The 19,444-nt window shown below is 46.0% G+C and overlaps 1 protein-coding gene across 2 annotated transcripts in view; it reads right to left on the bottom strand.

Moving 5' to 3' along the window:
• syne1b (spectrin repeat containing, nuclear envelope 1b) overlaps positions 1-19,444 on the bottom strand; it is a 447,660-nt gene that overhangs the window by 25,964 nt on the left and 402,252 nt on the right. For both annotated transcript variants that reach the window (XM_078556589.1, XM_078556588.1), the window contains 5 exons: positions 14,433-14,570; positions 10,814-11,005; positions 3,567-3,900; positions 805-870; positions 212-357 (listed from right to left, as the gene is read on the bottom strand). In XM_078556589.1, the coding sequence (XP_078412715.1) occupies positions 212-357; positions 805-870; positions 3,567-3,900; positions 10,814-11,005; positions 14,433-14,570 (876 nt within the window). The remainder of the gene's footprint in view (positions 1-211; positions 358-804; positions 871-3,566; positions 3,901-10,813; positions 11,006-14,432; positions 14,571-19,444) is intronic.

Below are 19,444 nucleotides of genomic sequence, written 5' to 3'. Positions count from 1 at the left end.
CCTTCCTGAGCTGCATACACATGAGTAACAATCATCTATAAATTTATTCAGGTTATAAAGGATTTATTCCATCTCCTCTGGGCTGAAGACAGGTTTGTGACATTGGAGCCCGGTTCTCCAACCCACAGTCATGGTGAACGAGACCCCCTCCCCACCGCCACCCCCATCCACCCTGTCGCCACCCCACCCGAGCCCCAGACAAAGGACTCACATATCCCCAGTAGCTGGAGTCCAACTCAGGGCCTGTGGGCGTCTTGCTGCGGATGGCATTTTCCGTTTGTTGCAGGTGGTATCGGCTGCTGTCCAGGGCTTTGTCCAGCTGGCGGATTTGTGTCTCCAAGTGGCCGGGCTCCCCTGCTGGAGACGGGAGACAAAGTCGAGTGAACGAAGGGATCTCGGCCTCAATGAACCGGCTGCTGCTAACGAATCACAATCACGTGCAAATTCAATCGATGCTGAAGGAATTGAAGCTTGGTGCTCAGTCGTGTGGCTGCCCAAGCCTCAGCCCAGCGCTCATGGCACTGCAGAACTAGACAGTGAGGTGCATGCAACTCTAACTAACCAATACCTACCTGTACAAGGCCGACGCCAAACCCCCAAGTGGGTGAGCATGCACTGGCCACTAGACTGGCCCAAGAGGTTCAACAGGGTTAGCCAGAGGTTAATCAGTTCAGAGTTGGATTTGCGTTTCACAAACAAGTGAGAGGTCAGGTAGGGGTGATGCAAGGTCAGTGTTAAGATGGATGACTAAGGGTAGGGTTTGATGTTGTGAGCCAGAACATGCTTGGATCGTTGAATGCCTACCAGTGGATCTCAATGTACTTTCTGTCAGTTTTAGATAGGCCTCGGGGCTTTCTGGGATCACTACATCTGTGAAAATAAGAGTACAATTTCAACAGCTACACAATCAGTATAGGGTGATGGCCATTCTCGCCCCCCCTCACCCGCTATGCTCTTCGTAATGTCGGCAGATGGATCCATCATGCCTGACACATCAAGCATTTGTCAAAAACCTGACCTTCATGTGATTCTTAAAACAAAACGCTGAGTACTGAGTGCAGACCGGTTATGCAGTTTGAGAAGCAATCCTTGAAGATACAGTGATACAATTAACTATAAAGCATCTGAATTTGGATTTTTGGAACCTACCTTCTGCGTTCAGGCTCTCTTTATTTAACACTATTACACTCCTGGTGCTCAGAATCGGAATTAAACGACCAATGTAACAGTGTCTAAAATTAAACCTCAACCCTCCCCAATTTCCCTGGAACCTCCAGGATTAAAGATTAATTTCCCAGGAGAAAAATTATAGGGCCATCTTCTTTGAATACCTTCATTTATCAGTTATATTAGGGGTTGGGCGGGGGGTGGTGAGGCTGTTTGGCTGAATATTACCTGATAGTCAAGAACCATCCAATCGGATAAGCAAACAGTTTGTACTGCAAGGATGGACATTTGGCCAATCAATGGCAGGAGAGTGGGTGTGGAACGGGTGGAGGTCATGTGATAGAACCTTCTGGAATATGTCCGACCTGAGTTGGCAACCCGGCTCTCACTTCAAGCCGTGCAACCTCTGAAGGTGGTTCAGGCTACAGATTGCCCACGTTGGTTGTGTACCCTCAACGCAGCCGTGACATTTTTAAACTGTACACCCTGCGCAGCCACTACACTGGCCCTGCTTCTAGGAAGGAACGCAGAAACAGGGGGTGGGTCATTCAGCCCTTTGTGTCATTCCCCATCTACCCACCTCAGTTCCTTCGCCCTTGTTACCTTTGTCTAATAAAAATGTTTCAACCTCAGTTATGAAAGTTTCAATCAACACCCTGCCTTTTGGCGGTGGGGCAGAGTTCGAAATTTCCACTTTCCTTTGAGTGAAGAAGTGCTCTCTGGCATCACTATTGAAGGGCCTTGCTCTGATCTGAAGTTAATGCTCCCGTGTCCTGAACTCCCTTCCCTCTCACCACAATAGGGCAAACAGTTTCTCTCTATCCATCCTTCATCCCTATATACAGTGGAATACAAGCCTAGTCTATGCAACCTGTCCTCATAATTTAAACCATTTAACTCCAGTATAATTCTGGTGAACTTCTGATGCACTCCCTCCAAGGCCAATATTTCTTTTCTGAGATACAATGCCCAGAATTGAACGCAGTATTCCAGATAATGTCTGACCACAGACATTACAGCATAACCTCCACTCCTTTCTGTTCCAGCTCCCTTGGGATAAAAGCTAATTTTCTATCAGCCTTTTGAAATTATATTTTCTTGCCTGTCCACTAGCTTCCCTCTCATTCTCAGAGAGCACCTCCCTTGCGTCAGCGTCTCTCGGTTTACACTGGCCACTGCTTCTCCCTCATAAAAGTGGAGCCATAAGTCTGGCACTAGTAGAAGGGTGTGACAAAAATGGCCGCCCTCCTGCCCTGTGAATTCTGTGTTTCCATTCAAACTCTTTAGCCACCTTCCTCCCTCTGCAGCTTTGTGAATAGCGCACTCCATTCAGAAAAAAATCAAGCCCATCTACTTTGTGACTGTCACACTGCCATCCTCCTATTGAGTGGGGGATTTTAGTACTTTATTGGCTGTAAGGCACTTGTGGGGCATCCTAAGGTTGTGAAAGGAGCTATATAAATGCAATTTCCTTTGTTATCTTTCAGTGCCTTCTTCTAGTACTCGTGAATCGTTAATAGAAAACGCAGAAGATCGATTTCTGAATGTATAAAATCATTGATTAGCCTCGTGGTTAGGGGGCGGGATTCAAAACTGAAGGTGATAAATCTGGTCATCCGTAGGCTGGCAACAAATAACCAATGCCAGCTGTCGGATTGTCGTAAAAATCCAACTGGGTTACTAATTCCCTTCATGGAGGGAAACCTGCCATCCTTACCAGGTCTGGGCCCACACATGGCTTCAGTCGCACAGCAAAGCTGACTCAAAGTTCCCTGAAGTGGGCTCCGCCTTCTTAGGGTGCTTAGGTGATGGGCACCAGCTACTGATTCACCCAATCCCCCAGAACACATCGGAAAAAACTTAAGGGTGGTATAAAAGGACTGAATCAGGCAGAACAGTCCCACTGGCTGTGAAGTGAGGATGCAAAAGGCGCTATATGTAACTCTTTATCTCCTCTTTGTTGTTGTTGCTAGTCACTTTTCAAGACATCATTTTTGGCAAACACAGAGTCACAAGCAGCGTTTGAGGGGGTTAATGTCCCTCTCAATCACTAACAAGTCTACTGGACTAGCAATCCCTGTGGTGAAGCAAACAGTTAGTTAATGAGGCAGAGGGAATCAATTAACAATAAGTTAACATTTTGAATTTCATTCCAATAAATATTTCAATGGCGTTCTCAGGTACAAGATGGCACCAATCTCGACTGCAGCATGACTCCCCCACACCACCATCCCTCCGCCAGCCTCCCTCGCTCCCACCTCACCAGCTCCCTCATTCACCTCCTCCCACCCCCCCCACCAGACACCTGCACACTTCCCTCCACGCCCACTGCCCATTCGGGCTCCATCGCTCCCCCAGGCGCCCCCTCACTCGTGGCGGCTTTCTCTGCGGCAGCTCACCGGTGATTTCGGCTGCTCCTTTGAGGTAGAAATCGCTGTCCTCATCTCCCGCATCCTCCTCCGCACCCTCCAGCGCTCGTGACACGGCACTCTCCAAGTTTCGACTCAGGTCGTAATCGTGGTCCCACTCCAAGGGGATAGAGTCCACGCTGGCCGGGGTATCACGCCCCGACCGGGTGTCCTTGGGCTGCTGCAGACCTGGGCCCCTACTCAGCGATAGCGGAGGGGTTGCTGCACTGTCTGGAGCCCTGTCGAGCCACTGCATGCTGGAGAGTTCTATGTTATCGTCCATTTCCACTTCACGGTCAGACACCTCAAGCTCATCATCTGTCAACTAAACAGAGGGGGAGAGAAGGGAAACCATTACGATCTCTGCAACTACAATCATCCAGACTTAAGCAAAGCTAAAGGGACACTGCACGCAAAACACAGGTGACATCTGCCCTTCGCATATTATAACATGGAATTTTACAGTACAGAAACAGGCCATTTGGCCCTACTGATCTATGCCAGTGTTTATGCTTCACACAAGCCTCCTCCCACCTTACTTCATCTCACCCTTTCTCCCTCATGTACTTCTCTAGCTTCCTCGTAAGTGCATTGGTATTTTGTGCCTCGACCACTCCATGTGGTACTAAGTTCCTCTTCCTTTCCGTTCTGTATGGGTGCACTACAGAAGTGGGCGATCCCCATGGTTTGGAACAATCACCACAACAGGAACAAAGATCAGGCCAGTGACAGATTCGGATGCTGCACTCGGTAGAGACCGATATATCACGTTGGTTGGGGGCCGGAACTCCATCCTGTGGCGTTCTGAGCAGCGAGCACTGAACCCTAAAATGTGGAAATATTTGCTTCATTTTTTTTTTGTGCAAAGGCCTGCATCCACAATTCTGATGCTGCAGGTAACTCAAACCCAAGGGGTGTTCCAGCCAACTACACCTAGACCACTGCCCTCCCCCACCCCCAACCCTTCTCTCAGAGAAAAAGGTTCTGCACATTGGACTTGGTGGAACCTGAGATGAGAACAGAATGTGAGTGCACCATGGGGTTAAGGTCAGCCAATGTTTGTCTAAGGAAAAGGTCAACATTTCTGTTGTCAGATCGTTCTGTCAAAACGTCTAAACTAAGGATATAGAGGCACTGGAGAGGGGGGAGGGAAAACTTACAAGGGTGATAACAGAAGTGCATGGGTATATGTATCAGGAAAGGATCAACAGGCCGGGTCTCTTTTCTCTTGAAAAAAAAGAAGGCTGAGGGATAAACTAATCGAGGTCTTCAAAATTATGACAGGTTTTGATAGAGTGGATACAGGGAGAATGTTTCCTCTTGTGGGGAAGAGCCTAATGAGAGGCCATCAATATAAAATAGTCTCCAAGAAATCCAATAGGAAATTCAGAAGAAACTTCTTCACCCTGCAGTGGTGAGAATGAGGAACTCGCTACCACAAAGAGTGGTTTAAGCGAATAGTGTAGATGCATATAAGGGGAAGCTAGATAAGCATATGAGGGAGAAGGGGAGATAATAATGATAGTAGATTTAGGTGAGGAAAGATGGAAGGAGGCTTCAGTGGAGCATGAATTCCAGCATGGACTGATTGGTCACTTGCAGTGCCATATATCCTCTGTAAATTTGACCTCTCTCTTCATCAATTTTGATGGACCTGCTGGGTATTTCCAGTATTTGGATTTTAAAAAAATTTAATTTGTCTTGTTATAGGTCAAGGGAGGTCTTCTTGGCATTCATTCCCGGTGCAGAATTGAACAGTTGAGAGATTACCATTTACACTCAGTATGGCCTACAACAAAAAGACTGAACAGAAGAAAGGATCCATACAAACTAAGCAACAGCAAGGGTTTTGTTTATTTTTTTGTAGGGTGGCATTCTCCCTGTGTTGCAATTTTTATTTCTAGCACGTTCCTCCTTCAGTTGGTCTCTCTGCTGCATGCATCACCCAAGGCAACTGCTCCAAACATGACTGCCAACAAGCCTACAGGAGCAGGCCGCAGTGACTTGTGAATGAGAGAGAAACAGTAATAAAAAGAGACAAAGTGGGAGTCAGGCAGAGAGAAAGATTTTTAAAAAGTGAGAATGAAATCAAAAGAGAGAAAGGGAGGGAGAGAAAGAGAGAAGGAGAGAGAGAGAGAAAAAGAGAGAGACGGGAAGAAGAGTTGTTGACTTTTTGGCAGCTCCTTGAGGCTCACTGTGTGTCTGGGAGGAGGGAGGAAAAAATACGTTAGCATTGCAAGCCTAATGCAGTATGATACCTCGACACAGCAACGTGCAGCTTGCATATAGGCCTTGAATTTTCCTGTTTAAGCTTTTAGAAATTCTTGTTCACTTAAGTGGATGGAATGATGTGGGGTAGGCAGCAGACACGGTGAAAAACCGCATAACAGTGAAGGAGAGAGCCCATCCCCCAGCCACCCTTTGACAGAGTGCAGGCAATCTAAACGCCAGTATAAATACAAATGTTTTACGTAAAATGCTGTTTGCACAACTTGATACAGTAAAAAGTAGACATGTCTAGAGAATATATAATTACACGTAGAAACCGGTGAGAGTTACGAGGCACCTACATCATTTTGGTCAAGGGCTCATTCCCAGCTTTGCTTTACCTCATCTCAACTTGTTGCATACCAACACTCAGAATGCACTCTATAAATAGCCCTGACATCTGCAGATATTTCCTTCTGATCACAGACACGTTTAGACTGTTGGAATTGTAATATAAAACTGCAGTGCAGGTTGATGCCAAGCCACAAATATACCCAGTGCTAGAGATAGCGACTGATCCCCAATGGTTCTATAGCAGCAGTGCACAGGTTTACAGTGATACACACACGCAGTCAGCCTGCTGACATTGTAACCAGGTCACATGGCCAATAACCTGCAGTTGCTTAGATCAGACCATTAAACAATGAACCAAGTGGTGAAAATCTGCATTATCGGGAAGATATATATTGCTCAGAGATACAGGGGGGCATTCCCTGATTACCAACAAGGAGTGCCGATCTCAGGGAACATTGGTTGGGGAAAATCAGCCCCAATGCTGATTGTGCTGTGAGATAGGACTGTGTCACATCCTTTATTTGCTGACATATTTTCATAGGATGATGAGCGTTTAACAGGCTTTCCAGCGAGATGAAGAGAAGAGCAAGGATCAGGAATGCATGACAATCGCAACAGGGCTGGCATCCAAACAGAGGGAATAGACAGGACACCTTCTAACAGCCTAACCCACGCTCAGATATAGCAAGGCTGAAGTGAACTGGGATACTGGGCGAGGGAACAGATCAATAGAGAAGAAGTAGCAGACATTTAAGGGGATATTTCAGAATACTCAGAATAAGTTAAGGAAAGCATCAACCTTAAGGAAAATGCATATAACTGGGCAAAGATGAGTGGCAGGTCAGATGATTGCTCAGAATATAAAGAACGATAGGGAATAACTAATAGGTTAATCAGGAGAAAGAAATTAGAGTATGAGAGGAAGCTAGCTAGAAATGTAAAAATTGATAGCAAGAGTTTCTATAGGTATTCAAACAAGGAAAACAGTAGGTAAAGTGAGTGCTGGTCCTTTAGAGAGTGAGAATGGGGAGTTATTAGTAGATAATAAGGAAATGGTGGAAGAAATGAACATATATTTTTCTTCTGTGTTCACTATAGAGGATACAAAACATGTTCCAGTAATAGCTGTAAACTGGGAGGTGGAGGGGAGAGAGGAACTTGGTGGAATTACAATCACTAGGGAAACGGAACTGAGCAAATTGTTGGAGCGGTGGGCTGACAAGTGTCCGGGTCCTGATGGATTACACCCTAGGGTCTTAAAAGAGGTGGTTAATGAGGTCTTAGATGCATTGGTCTTATGTTTCCAAAATTCCCTAGACTCTGAAAGGTTCCATCAGATGGGAAACTAGCAAATATAACCCCTTTATTCAATAAGGGAGGGAGGCAAAAAACAGGAAACTATAGGCCAGTTAGCCTGACGTCTGTTGTGGGGAAGGTGTTGGAGTCGATCATTAAAGGGGTTATAGCTGGGCACTTAGAGAAACACAAGATAATCGGGAAGAGTCATCATGGTTTTATGAAAGGGAAATCATGTTTAACCAATTTATCTTTGAAAGAGTAACATGTGCGGTGGATAGAGGACAGCCTGTAAACATACTGTACTTGGATTTCCAGAAAGCATCTGATAAGGTGCCACATCAAAAGTCATTGCGGAAAATAAAAACTCAGTGTAGGGGGTAACATATTAACACTGATAGAAGATTGGCTGGCTGGCAGAAAACAGAGAGTATGCATAAATGAGCCTTTTTCTGATTGGCAGGATGTGACGAGTGGAGTCCCGCAGGGGTCTGTGCTGGGGCCTCAACTTTTTGTAATTTACATTAATGGCTTAGATGAGGGGAGCAAAGGCATAGTAGTTAAATTTGCAGACAACGCAAAGATAGGTAGGAAAATATGTTGTGAAGAAGACAAAGTGTTTTCAGATAGATATAGATAAGTTGAGTGGGCAAAAATCTGGCAGATGGAGTACAATGTGGGAAAATGTGAAGTTGTTCACTTTGTCAGGAAGAATAAAAAAGCAGAAAATTACTTAAATGGAGAGCGACTGCAGAATTCCTAGGTGTAGAGGGATCTAGTTGTTCTAGTACATGAGTCACAAAAAGTTAGTTTGCAGGGACAGCAAGTAATTAAGAAGGCTAAAGGAATGCTGTCCTTTATTACAAGGAATTGAACATAAAAGTAAGGATGTTATGCTTCCGTTATACAGGGCATTGGTGAGAATGCACCTCGAATACTATGTGCAGTTTTGGTCCCCTTGTTTAAGGAAGCATGTAAATACATTGGAGGCAGTTCAGAGGAGGTTTACTAGATTGATACTTGGAATGAGCGGGTGTCTTATGAGGAAAGGTTAGACAGGCTGGACTTGTTTCCACTAGAGTTTAGGAGAGTCAGGGGTAACTTGATTAACATATAAAAGATCCTGAATGGTCTTGACAAGGTGGACGTGGAAAGGATGTTTCCTCTTGTGGGTGACTCCAGAACTAGGGAGCACTGTTTTAAAATTAGGGGTCGCCCTTTTAGGACAGAAATGATGAAAAATATTTTCTCCCAGAGGGTTGTGCGACTTTGGAACTCTCTGCCTCAGATGGCAGTGGAGGTGGGGGTCATTGAATATTTTTAAAGCAGAGGTAAATTGATTCTTGTTAGGCAATGAAATCAAAGGTTTTCGGGGGTAGATGGGAATGTGGAACTCGAAACACAAACAGATCAGCCTTGATCTTATTAAATGGCGGAGCAGGCTCGAGGGACCGAATGGGCTACTTCTGCTCCTATTTCATATGTTCGTAAGGCTAAAGCATAGCAGAACAGTCTGAACATATCTTAGTTAAGATAGATTTTAGAACATGGAGTCTCAAACGATAGGAGCACAGATAACTGGCACTGTAACAGAAGATGCTGCAGCACCAACTCTGATACCCCAATGCCCATCGAATGAGGCTCCAAATATCTGGACTTTAGTCAAAGGTTTTACTGACAACTACTTCAGTGTAACAGATTTACAGTGTACAGTGTACAAAACAATCTCTGCATCAACTGTTAACTGGACAAATGTCTCCACATTGGTTGGCGGGCAGATGAAGAGCCAAAGCGGCCTTCGCATTTTTCAGGAAACTTTATCCATGGGCGGGATGAGGTTACTTGAAGGTTTTATTAAATAAATGTTTTAAAATTTTCACAATTCATAAACATGTCTCAGCTCATGTGACACTCAGGGAGATTTCTGCACTCTTTGGCACGCATGCACGAACGAGCACAGACCCGACTCTCCCTCCTCCCCCCCGCCCGCACAGGTAGTGCTTCCAGGTGCGCGTCACGCGAGGTGGGCCTTAACTGGCCCGCCCACATAAAATGGCGGCGCGCAGCCAATTGTGGGCAACGATCGGCTCCATGCCCACCCGTGCCAGTTCCCAAGCGGCCCACCCGACAGGCAGCAGATTCTGCCCCATGTTTCACCACATTATATAGTCACCATTACATGACTCAATCCATTTGTCTACCAACTGTGGCAAGTTTTACGACCTCTAAGGGGGAACCGTAAGCTAAAATAATCGAATTTACCAAACAACCTCCAAATGAAGAAATTACCAACAAAATTCAACTTCTGTAACTTTTACTTTATCATGAATCAGAACCAATGCAAATTAAACATGACTTAACAGGCAAATGATACTTCAACTATAAAGGTAAATTTCACTTTACGTAGTCTATGCAACAAAGACATGTCTTATGTAGCCACAAGCAGCCGCACCATCCCCTGCGCAAACGAGGCACAGTTCCACAACAATTCTCTATTAACACAGGATAGGTCAGGAGACCTACCTGACAACAGCTTTCACCTTTGAGTTTCATAGGTAGGATTATCGCCACCAAGACCCACTTCTACAAAGCTTCTCTCCCTTGGGCCATGACAGTCCTGATGGTGTGCCTTTCCAGAGATACCTTTCAGCCACCCAGCCAGTAACAACCCGGTTCATAGTTTAGCCACCTCTGGGAAAACACCAAGCTGTTTAGCGTCTCTGAGCTATTCACACAGCTTTCCAGGTTTTTGCCCTTTCTAGCCAGCTCGCACAGTACCTCCAAGAGCTCGGGTCTCCTGCTAAACAGAAAAAACTGCACCTTCCCTGAGATTTGCTCTTTCTCCTCACAAGAATTCAGTGTGTTCTTCTTTCTGTCTCTGTCTACTTTCTCTTTGTGCCTGCTTCTGTGCCTAAACCCTCCAGCTCCTCTGCTTGTAGCTCCTCTTTGTGTCTGCCAGCCACACAGCTTCTTTCTTAACCTCCTTCCTGTTGGTACTGCTTTCAGGTCAAGGGTTGCCAGGTCACATGGACCATTATTTCTTATTATCCAAGAACATTACAATTGATGCAAACTCTTAAAAGTCCTTTCCAAACATTCTTAAACACAGTTACAAATTCCACAGACATTTTAAATAAATTACAAATTACTGTACTGCTTCCGGCTGAAAAGTCATCACACAAGGGAAAAGCAGGACAACATCAAATTAATACATTCAAAGTCTCCTTGAAACAGAGCATCCCTACCAGTATTCAGTGATAAATTTCTGCAAAGTGAAATAATCCCCATGGGGTCAGGCATTGTGGAAAGCCAGTTGTTGGGGACTGGCACAGTGTTGAGAAAAGCAGCAAATGTGCATGGGGAACTGCAGTTACACGTACCGGAAGCTGCATCAGCTTCTTGTAGTAGCGATCTACCCGACCAAAGACCTCCTGGTAGTAACGGCGAAGTTCCTCCAGTTCTTCCTCGATTATTGCCGCGTCCATAGGCTCATTCTTCTCAATAAGCTGCTCTCCGTCGACAAAGAGTTGGTTAATTCGGCTCATGTTGAGGGATATCTCCTGTTGGAAGGCCTGCAGATTGGAAGAGGCCAGTCAGTGCTCAGAGACAGAAGCAGCCACAGTGAAGGAAGGGAAGTTACAAAGACCAACGATGGTCTCCTGGTTTATTTCTCGAACATGAGCCACATTTGAAAGTCAGAGGTGCTTTTATTTTTTGTTAGAGAAGCCTGGTTCTAACCCGATCTGTTCTTTTAAACAATTAAAACAATTCCCTTGTTCCATATTCCCAGAATCAGGATGGCCCACATCATCCCAACAGCGGGGACAGAACCTTCACCTCTAATAATTCCCAGATCTTCCTCCCTATATCTCCCCTCTTTATAAAACATTCTCAAAATCTACATTTACCTTAACGCTACCTGTGAGCTGCCTGGGGGCATTTGTTGAACACTTCACTCTTCTGATAGGTTGGTGATTGCGATTTGTAACTTTTTAAAAATTCCTTCTTGGGTTGTGGGGCACTGCTGGCAAGGCTGGCTGGTATTTATTACCCATGCCTGGTTTCCCCGAGAAGGTGGTGGGCCATCTTCTTGAGTGACTTCATACAACTGAGTGGCTTGTGAGGCTACTTTGGCGGGGGTGGGGGGGTGGGTGGGCAATAAATAGTCAACCACATTGGTGTGGGAGCAGAGTCATTTGAAATGCAGAAAGTTAGTATGAAGGTGCAGCCAGTGATTAGGAAGGCAAATGGAATGTTGTTGCTCATCGCAAGGGGAATGGAATATAAAAGTACAGAGGTCCTGCTACAGTTGTACAGAGCGTTGGTGAGGCTGTATCTATAGTATCGTGTACAGTTTTGGTCTCCTTACTTAAGAAAGGATATAATTACATTAGAAGCAGTTCAGTAAGGTTCACTCATCTGGTACCTGGGGGTGATTGCCATTTGAGGAAAGGTTGGACTGGCTGGGCCTGTATCCATTGGAGTTTAGAAGAATGAGAGGGGGTCTTATTGAAGCATGCAAGACCCTGAAGGGTCTTGACAGGGTGGATGCCAAGAGGGTGTTTTCCCTTATGGGAAAGAACTGGAATTTGGGGGCACAGTTTAAAAATAAGGGGTCTCCCATTGAAGATGGAGATGAGCAGGAATCTTTTCTCCCAGAGGGTCCTTAGTCTGTGGAATTACCTTCCCCAGAGAGCAGTGGAGGCTGGGGCACTGAGTGTTTTAAGGCGGAGTTGGACAGATTCTTGACTGACAAGGAAGTTAAGGGGTATAGGGGGTAGACAGGAAGTAAGCTGAGGCCACAATCAGATCAGCCATGACCTTATCAAATGGCGGAGCTGGCTCGAGGGGCCGAATGGCGGAGCCTGGCTCGAGGGGCCGAATGGCGGAGCTGGCTCGAGGGGCCAAATGGTGGAGCTGGCTCCAGGGGCCGAATGGCGGAGCCTGGCTCCAGGGGCCGAATGGCGGAGCCTGGCTCCAGGGGCCAAATGGCGGAGCCTGGCTCCAGGGGCCAAATGGCGGAGCCTGGCTCCAGGGGCCGAATGGTGGAGCTGGCTCCAGGGGCCGAATGGCGGAGCCTGGCTCCAGGGGCCAAATGGCGGAGCCTGGCTCGAGGGGCCGAATGGCGGAGCCTGGCTCCAAGGGCCGAATGGCGGAGCTGGCTCCAGGGGCCAAATGGCGGAGCCTGGCTCCAAGGGCCGAATGGCGGAGCCTGGCTCGAGGGGCCGAATGGCGGAGCCTGGCTCGAGGGGCTGAATGGCCTACTCCTGCTTCTAATTCATATGTTTGTATTAATAGACCTAAACTGGGTGAGGTTCACAATTTTATTTCATAAAGGACATTAGTGAACTGTTTTGGTTTTTAAAAATAAACTGACACTTTGTGTGACCGAGGCAGACATCACTTAAAGGTTAACACATATTCTCCGGCACTCGGTTTAGAATTTGTGCACCATACAGAAGACCCTAGGCAGGATTTTTAGGCCCCGATAAGGGCGAGTGGGCATTATTTCCAGGAGGTGGAATGTGGGGGGGTGGGGTTGGCGCAACCACCTACCCACAAACAGCGGGTAGCCAAATAAGGATCTTCAGCTATTAAGGTACATTGTCAGAGGAGGCTGAAATTTTCCACTTGGCCACGGTGTTCCCAAAGGCATCGGGCACAATGCCAGCTGGCTGGAGGTGGCCACCTGGCAGCAGACTAGGGGAGGTCCAGTGATCCAGAGGGCCCTTCAGACCTGCCTGCAGTTGTAGGCTGTGCTGGGGAGGAGTGTCGCCTACACTACATTGGCCCAGCTGCTGAAGACAGTTAAATTTAAGAACTTGGAGCAGGAGTGCCTCGAACTAGAGGTGCCCTCTTTCTCTCTCTCTCTCTCTCTCTCTCTTCCTTGAACTGTAAGCCACAGCTTATTGGCCCTCCAGCTTTGAAAGCCTGGCTGCCGTCCTTAATTGGACATTGAGCCCACTCTCACCAATAATTGGGCAATTCGGGGGAAATTACTGTCAAGTAACGGCTCCCCACAGTGTGGGGTTGTGACCCCATGTGACCCCAATGTCGGTGTCCCAACTTCAGAGGTCAAAATCCTGCCCCCTGTCTCTTCACTCTGTTTCACAACCTAGGCCAGAAATACCATTGACTCAATGTTTTAAGCGATTTATTTAATTGTCCAACACATCACACGAGAGGCAAAGCTGTGTTTTCCCCTTGCCAACAGTTAGGCCACAGTGAAAACTAATATCAAAATAAATCACCACAAACTGCCACCGGTTATTGACACATCATCCTGAAGGGATGTCCTAATCAGTGTCCTCTCTCCCTGGAAATCAAGGCAATGCCTCAGAGCTTTGGAAGGATGTTAAAATCAGGATCAGGACAAAAAAAGCAAACTATAGACCAAGAAATAAGCCAGAAATAAGCCAAGGTCAAATCCGCCCACGATAGATTATATTTCAGTATTTAGCATTACAGGGATTAAGACTTTTGAATATGACAATGAATTCAGGACCCCTCATTATTTTGTTTAGATGCCATGAAGGTTTTGGGAAAGGGCGAACACAGCTTTTTAAAAAAAATCTTGAGATTTAACATTTTTAAAATCATAAAGACTGGACTGCCTCTCTTGGTTACTAAACCGGTTGAGACACTCCTCTCTGGAGTGGATGCGAACCATACTCATAGGCTGGAATTTTCCAGCCCCCTCCTCCCCCCCACCCCCGCAGCAGGACCGGCGAGTCATTGAAATCTCCGTTCACATCAGCGGGGCCAGAAGATCCCGACGGCGTGAGGGGCTGGAAAATTTCGGCCATAGAGTTGACCAAGGAAACTAATTCCGTTTTATCTGGTGCTCCAATAAGAAAAAAGCAAACACAGCCAGCTGCTTAATATTCAGATGATAAGGAAGCGGGGGGAAAATAAATCCCCTCGAGAGCCAAACGGGGTGACAATTTGCTACTGTCCAGGCTGAAGGCCACCCCTTAAGAGCCGAGTTATTTGACTTACTTTTAGCTGTTTGATTTTGGCTTGTACGTCACATTCAGAGAAGTGCTCGATGTTGGTCAGCTGCAGGTCCATCTCCGTCAGCCATACCAATATACTCTCACGTGTGGTTTCAAACTCCTCTCGCTGACCAATAAAGTGCTGTACAAACAAGACAAAAGAGCCTACTGTAAATCCAGTCATACTCATGTGAAGATCACTTCCACATACAAGGCTCTGTGACTTCTTCCAAACCAGATGTGCTTAACAGTATCTGTGATAGAAGTCAGGAGGATAATAGTACCTCATGCCTTTTGCCTCTTTTCCTTTCCCACCTGGAACCGTAACAGGTTTTACCTTCTAACCTGTAGTAATAATAGTTTTGATAAAGAGTTGATTTTCCAGGCAACCTTTCTTGTTGGAAACAAGGAGCTTTATTTACAAGACAGCATCAGCAGCTACACGTGTGCATCTATTTCTATAACTAAAGAAGAACTCTCTCCTAAAGGTTCCCCGCACTGCTAACTCATTGTTTTACACAAATCATGTGATCTTACAACACAGGATTGTTCTTAAAGCTACAGTCCTACGTTTATCAAAACTATAATTACTACATTCCTCCCCTTTAACTTTTCTGTGCATTTTGTATTTATAAGGATACTTACCTCATAACATTACAATATTTACACAGGTCATGAAATTACAAGTTTAGTCTTTCAGGCAGTTTCCTGATTCATGTGGAACGTCGTAGCTCCACGGCTTCCCATTCTTTGGCAGGAACCACATTCAATCACATTAACATCAGGTACCTCATTAGGCAGAGGCAATTCAGCGTCGTCTGCTCCGACAGAGACATCGGGCATGTCTGTCCCTTGCTTGAGCAACTTCAACAGGAACCACAGGTTCAACAATGGTTACAAGTAGAAAATCATTTTGTTGGGGTACCTCCCTTCTTCTTAAATGATCCACATGCTTACGGGTGATCCAGCCCTCCACTTCCACGTGGTTCGACAATGGTCCGATCACAGAGCTTATTTTACCAGGTAACCATCTCGGTCCTCCACCGAAATTCCTTACACACAACTGCTTCTCCAACAGTAAACTGTCGCTCACGACTATGCAAATCGTGAGTCGCTTTTTGGTTCCCTCGACTTTTCTCCACCTTCCCCTCCAAATTGGCAAGTATCGGGCTTAGTCTTGTAACCCTCATCAATAATTCGGCAGGGTGCAGAATTTTCCATTCGGTGTGCGGGGGCGGGCCCGACAGGCCGGAACGTAAAATGACACGCGATGATGTCAGGCGTGCGTCTCGACGTCAACGCGCTGTCTCGCGTTATCTCGTTCGGCGAGCACACGCCAGAGTCGGCTGCGCACCCGCTGATAATTGATAGGCCTATTAAGGCCATTAAACAGGTAATTATCATGAATTTTAGGCTGCCCGTCCAACCTAACGGTTGGTGGGCAGGTGAAAAGGCCAAGTGGCCTTTACGTTTTTTAGGAAACCTCATCCTGCACGTGGATGAGGTTTCCTAAAGCTAATAATGATTATATAAAAAAAACATGTCCCATCTCAGGTGACACAGCTCCGTGCCTCAGGTAGATTGACATGCTCTTTCACAAGCAATGCGCAAAAGAGCGCTGGACCCAACTCTTCCTCCTCCCGCACAGGTAGCGCTCAACGCTACCGCTCGTGTACCATGCTGGGCGGGCCTTAATTTACCCACCCGCGTAAAATGGTGGTGCTGAGCCGATCGCGGGCGGCAGTCAGGTTCCCCACCACCCCTGCCCGCTCCTGCCGAGCCCGCCCGACCAATGAAAAATCCTGGCCCAGGTGTTGCACCTGTCGTAGTGTGGGAGGTTGTTCTGTAGTGACATAGGAAACGAGCAAGTTTAGCTTCCAACGATTCGCCTGCTAACTTTTACATTCCCACTTTTTATTGTCTTTTCTTGCTACCAAAGAATTTAGTCTCGGCCTTCTTTTTGACTTCACTGTCAGCCAGACTTTTGTCAGGTGAAATCTCAACTTGTCTTAGTTCAGTAGTTGAGCTACCCATGATTTCATTATCGACTCGCATCTTGGAAAGTTCTATGACTTTTTCTTTCAAAGCCTCTTTAGCTTCATTCAGCTGATTCTTCAGCTCCTCTGTCTCTTTCTTGTATCTGTTGGCTTCCTCCTGGAACCTTGAACATTGCTGCATCTTCTCTTCCAACTGGTCCTTCAGTTTGTTCAAGTGACGTTAAATTCTTCCTGTTTCTCTTTGTAATTTTCCAGAGGTACAAACTTTGGCCTGAGGGATCCATGTAGTGTGAGAAGGTCTTTCAATGGGTCTTCCTTTTCTTTGCGAAGCTCACTCACTTCATCTTGAACTCCGTCATTCAGCAGAGTCGCCTTGAGTTTCTTCTGTTATTCTTCCATGTTGTTGTTTAAGATAAGTCTTCATTTCCTCAGGTGTCTCTCCTGCATCCTTTTTCATCCAGTTGTGGTCCTTGGACTCTCCAGGCTCTTTCTGAAGTCCCTTGCCTTGTTCCTTTTCCAACTCAGGAACTCTTCCTGCTTCCTTTTAAAATCTCACTGGCCAATCAAGGTTAATTTTCCTCAACCAATTTCGACCTAGAAGACTTGGTCCTCTGCCTTCTATCACCATCACTGGTAGTTGTGCTGGTTGGTGTCTATAATAAACAGTTACTCTGATGATACCTTTTTACCTGGGTTTCTTCGCCTATGCACGTTTTCAACTTGGCAGAGGTTTGTTCCAAATTTAACTGTTGATCACCTTTATTTAAATATCTGAAAGCGTGTTCCCCTATTGCAGTGGTAGAAGCACCTGAAGGGTTTACCATTCACTTGCACTATGACAATAATTGGCTCTGTCTTCCCAACTTTCTTGTTGAATAGGAAGAAATGTCAGAATTGGTTGCTTCTGGCTCTTCCACACTATAGACTTCATTGGACTTCATTTGTTGCCTGGAAGTCTGTTTTCATCTTGCTCTGCAATGTTTCAAGATATGCCCATTTTTGTGACAAAAATAACGCTCCACCTTTTTAAATTGCCAATCGTTAGGAGTGTGATTGTTTCCTCGTCAATAAAAATTAGTTTTCGAATTTGCTGCTAAGCTGTTTCATCTAAATTTTTAGGTAGCGGGGGCTGTTTCCCGCTTTGTGGAGGAGTCCTGGCTTTTCATGCCACTATCGGCTGACCGTTCCCGCCCAACTAGGAAAACGGTGCCATTTTGCACACCTTGAATCGCTTGTGAATCCCTTACAGCGCTTTCCATCGCAAGCGCTATTTCGAACGCCTTCTCAAAATCAAGATCCACTTCAGCCAGCAATCTTCGCTGAGTAGCATCCTCTTGCACGCCACAGACCAAACGATTCCTTAGCATGTCATTCAGGGTTTCACCAAAATCACAATATCCTGTTTGTTGTTTTAATTTCGCCACTAGGTAGCAATGGACGCTTTTCTTCAGCTTTCGAAACCTTTATTTTTACTGTTTCAGGTCTTGAGGCAGCTCTCTGCCTTCAGGGAGTGTTCAGTCAGAGCTGGCAGGCGCCCACGTTGACATCATTGCCCGCCCTCTTCCTGCCCGCGCTGAGCTCTTCAGTGCGTGTTTCACGCTGGCTGGCCGTTAATTGGCCAGCCAGCATGAAATCGCGGTCGGCAGTCTGTTTCCCGGCTGATCCCAGGCCTGCTGATCATGCCCGCCTACTGAGCTCAGGCCGAAGGATAGCACCTTTTTTAAAGCAAAAAGACACCACAGATTACAAAAACACATAGCATTTTATATCACAGCTACCACCCAGCTGTTTCCAAAAACTCTCCCATTTACCCCTCAACATCTCCTTTTATTCTCAGTGTCCATTTTTATTTTCCTCTGCTCTGTAGATGGCTGAGTGATGAGCTTTTTCTCAGTATTGTAGTTTTTGCTGATATTTAATGAACGTTACGATCTGTGCTACAAAAATTTCTCTGGCACATAGACCCCCTAAGCATTTTTTTCAGAAAGAGGAAATCAAATCAAACAATTAAAAGTTCCCACAGTGATTCATTTTATTCTATTGGCATTCATGAAGATTTTTTTTGATTATTTATTCCATCAAGTGGGGGGTCCTGTTTAGTCCTGAAGAATTAAACTCTTCCCCCTTTCAGGCACCCCAGAGTCAGTTTCAAGCACTCCTCGGTCAGGTGCTACACAGCACGATGCAGAGTTAAGCTCCCTCTGATCTGCCCCAGCAAAGCACCTCAGCCCAAGCATTGAGAGGTTCCATGTTGTGCACAGTGTGGCAAGTTTTCCCATTCCTCCCACAAGCCACCTTTAGGCTGGTCAGGGAGGGATTGTCAGTCATTACAAACTGTGGACAATTTTATGTTGTAGGCCCTGTGTCTCCTAGGAATTAAGTTGAAATTTCCCAAACTCAACTCGTGGTCAGTAAATAAAGAAGAATCTCATCCTACCAGCTTAAGTTGTCAAATTCATTGCGGCTCTGCTCGTTGACCTGCATTGGTTCCCAGTTAAGCAACACCTCAATTTTAAACTCCTCAAATCCCTCCATGGCCTCGCCCCTCCCAACTCCCTCATCTCCTCCAGCCCCCAACCCTCCGAGATATCGCAGCTCTTCCAATTCTAACTTCTAGAGCATCCCCCATTTTAATCGTTCTGCCATTGTTGGCTGTTCCTTGGCACGTAGACATCATTCAGTCACTATTTCAAAGTTAGACCTTTTAATGGTTCTATTACAAATTCTGATGTTGCTAAGACCTTAGAGCACTGGAATTCCATCCCTAAACCTCTCCTGCTTTTCTCTCCTTCTTCAAGATGCTGTTTAAAACCTGCCTTTTTTTCCAAGCTTAGGGGCCAGCTGCCCTAATATCTCCTCACGCTGCTCGGTGCTAAATTTTTGTCTGATGCCCACTCCCGTGAAGTGCCTTGACACACTTAATTATGCTAAAAGCGTGATACAAGTGTAATTTGTATCACCGGTTTTTGAAACTCTGATATAAAGGTCTGGATCAGAGAGTCCCTTACAGTTAACCCTT

The sequence above is a fragment of the Cetorhinus maximus genome, chromosome 14 (assembly GCF_964194155.1).
Source record: "Cetorhinus maximus chromosome 14, sCetMax3.hap1.1, whole genome shotgun sequence".
NCBI lineage: Eukaryota > Metazoa > Chordata > Chondrichthyes > Lamniformes > Cetorhinidae > Cetorhinus > Cetorhinus maximus.
This window is presented reverse-complemented; position numbering and strand designations above follow the sequence as displayed.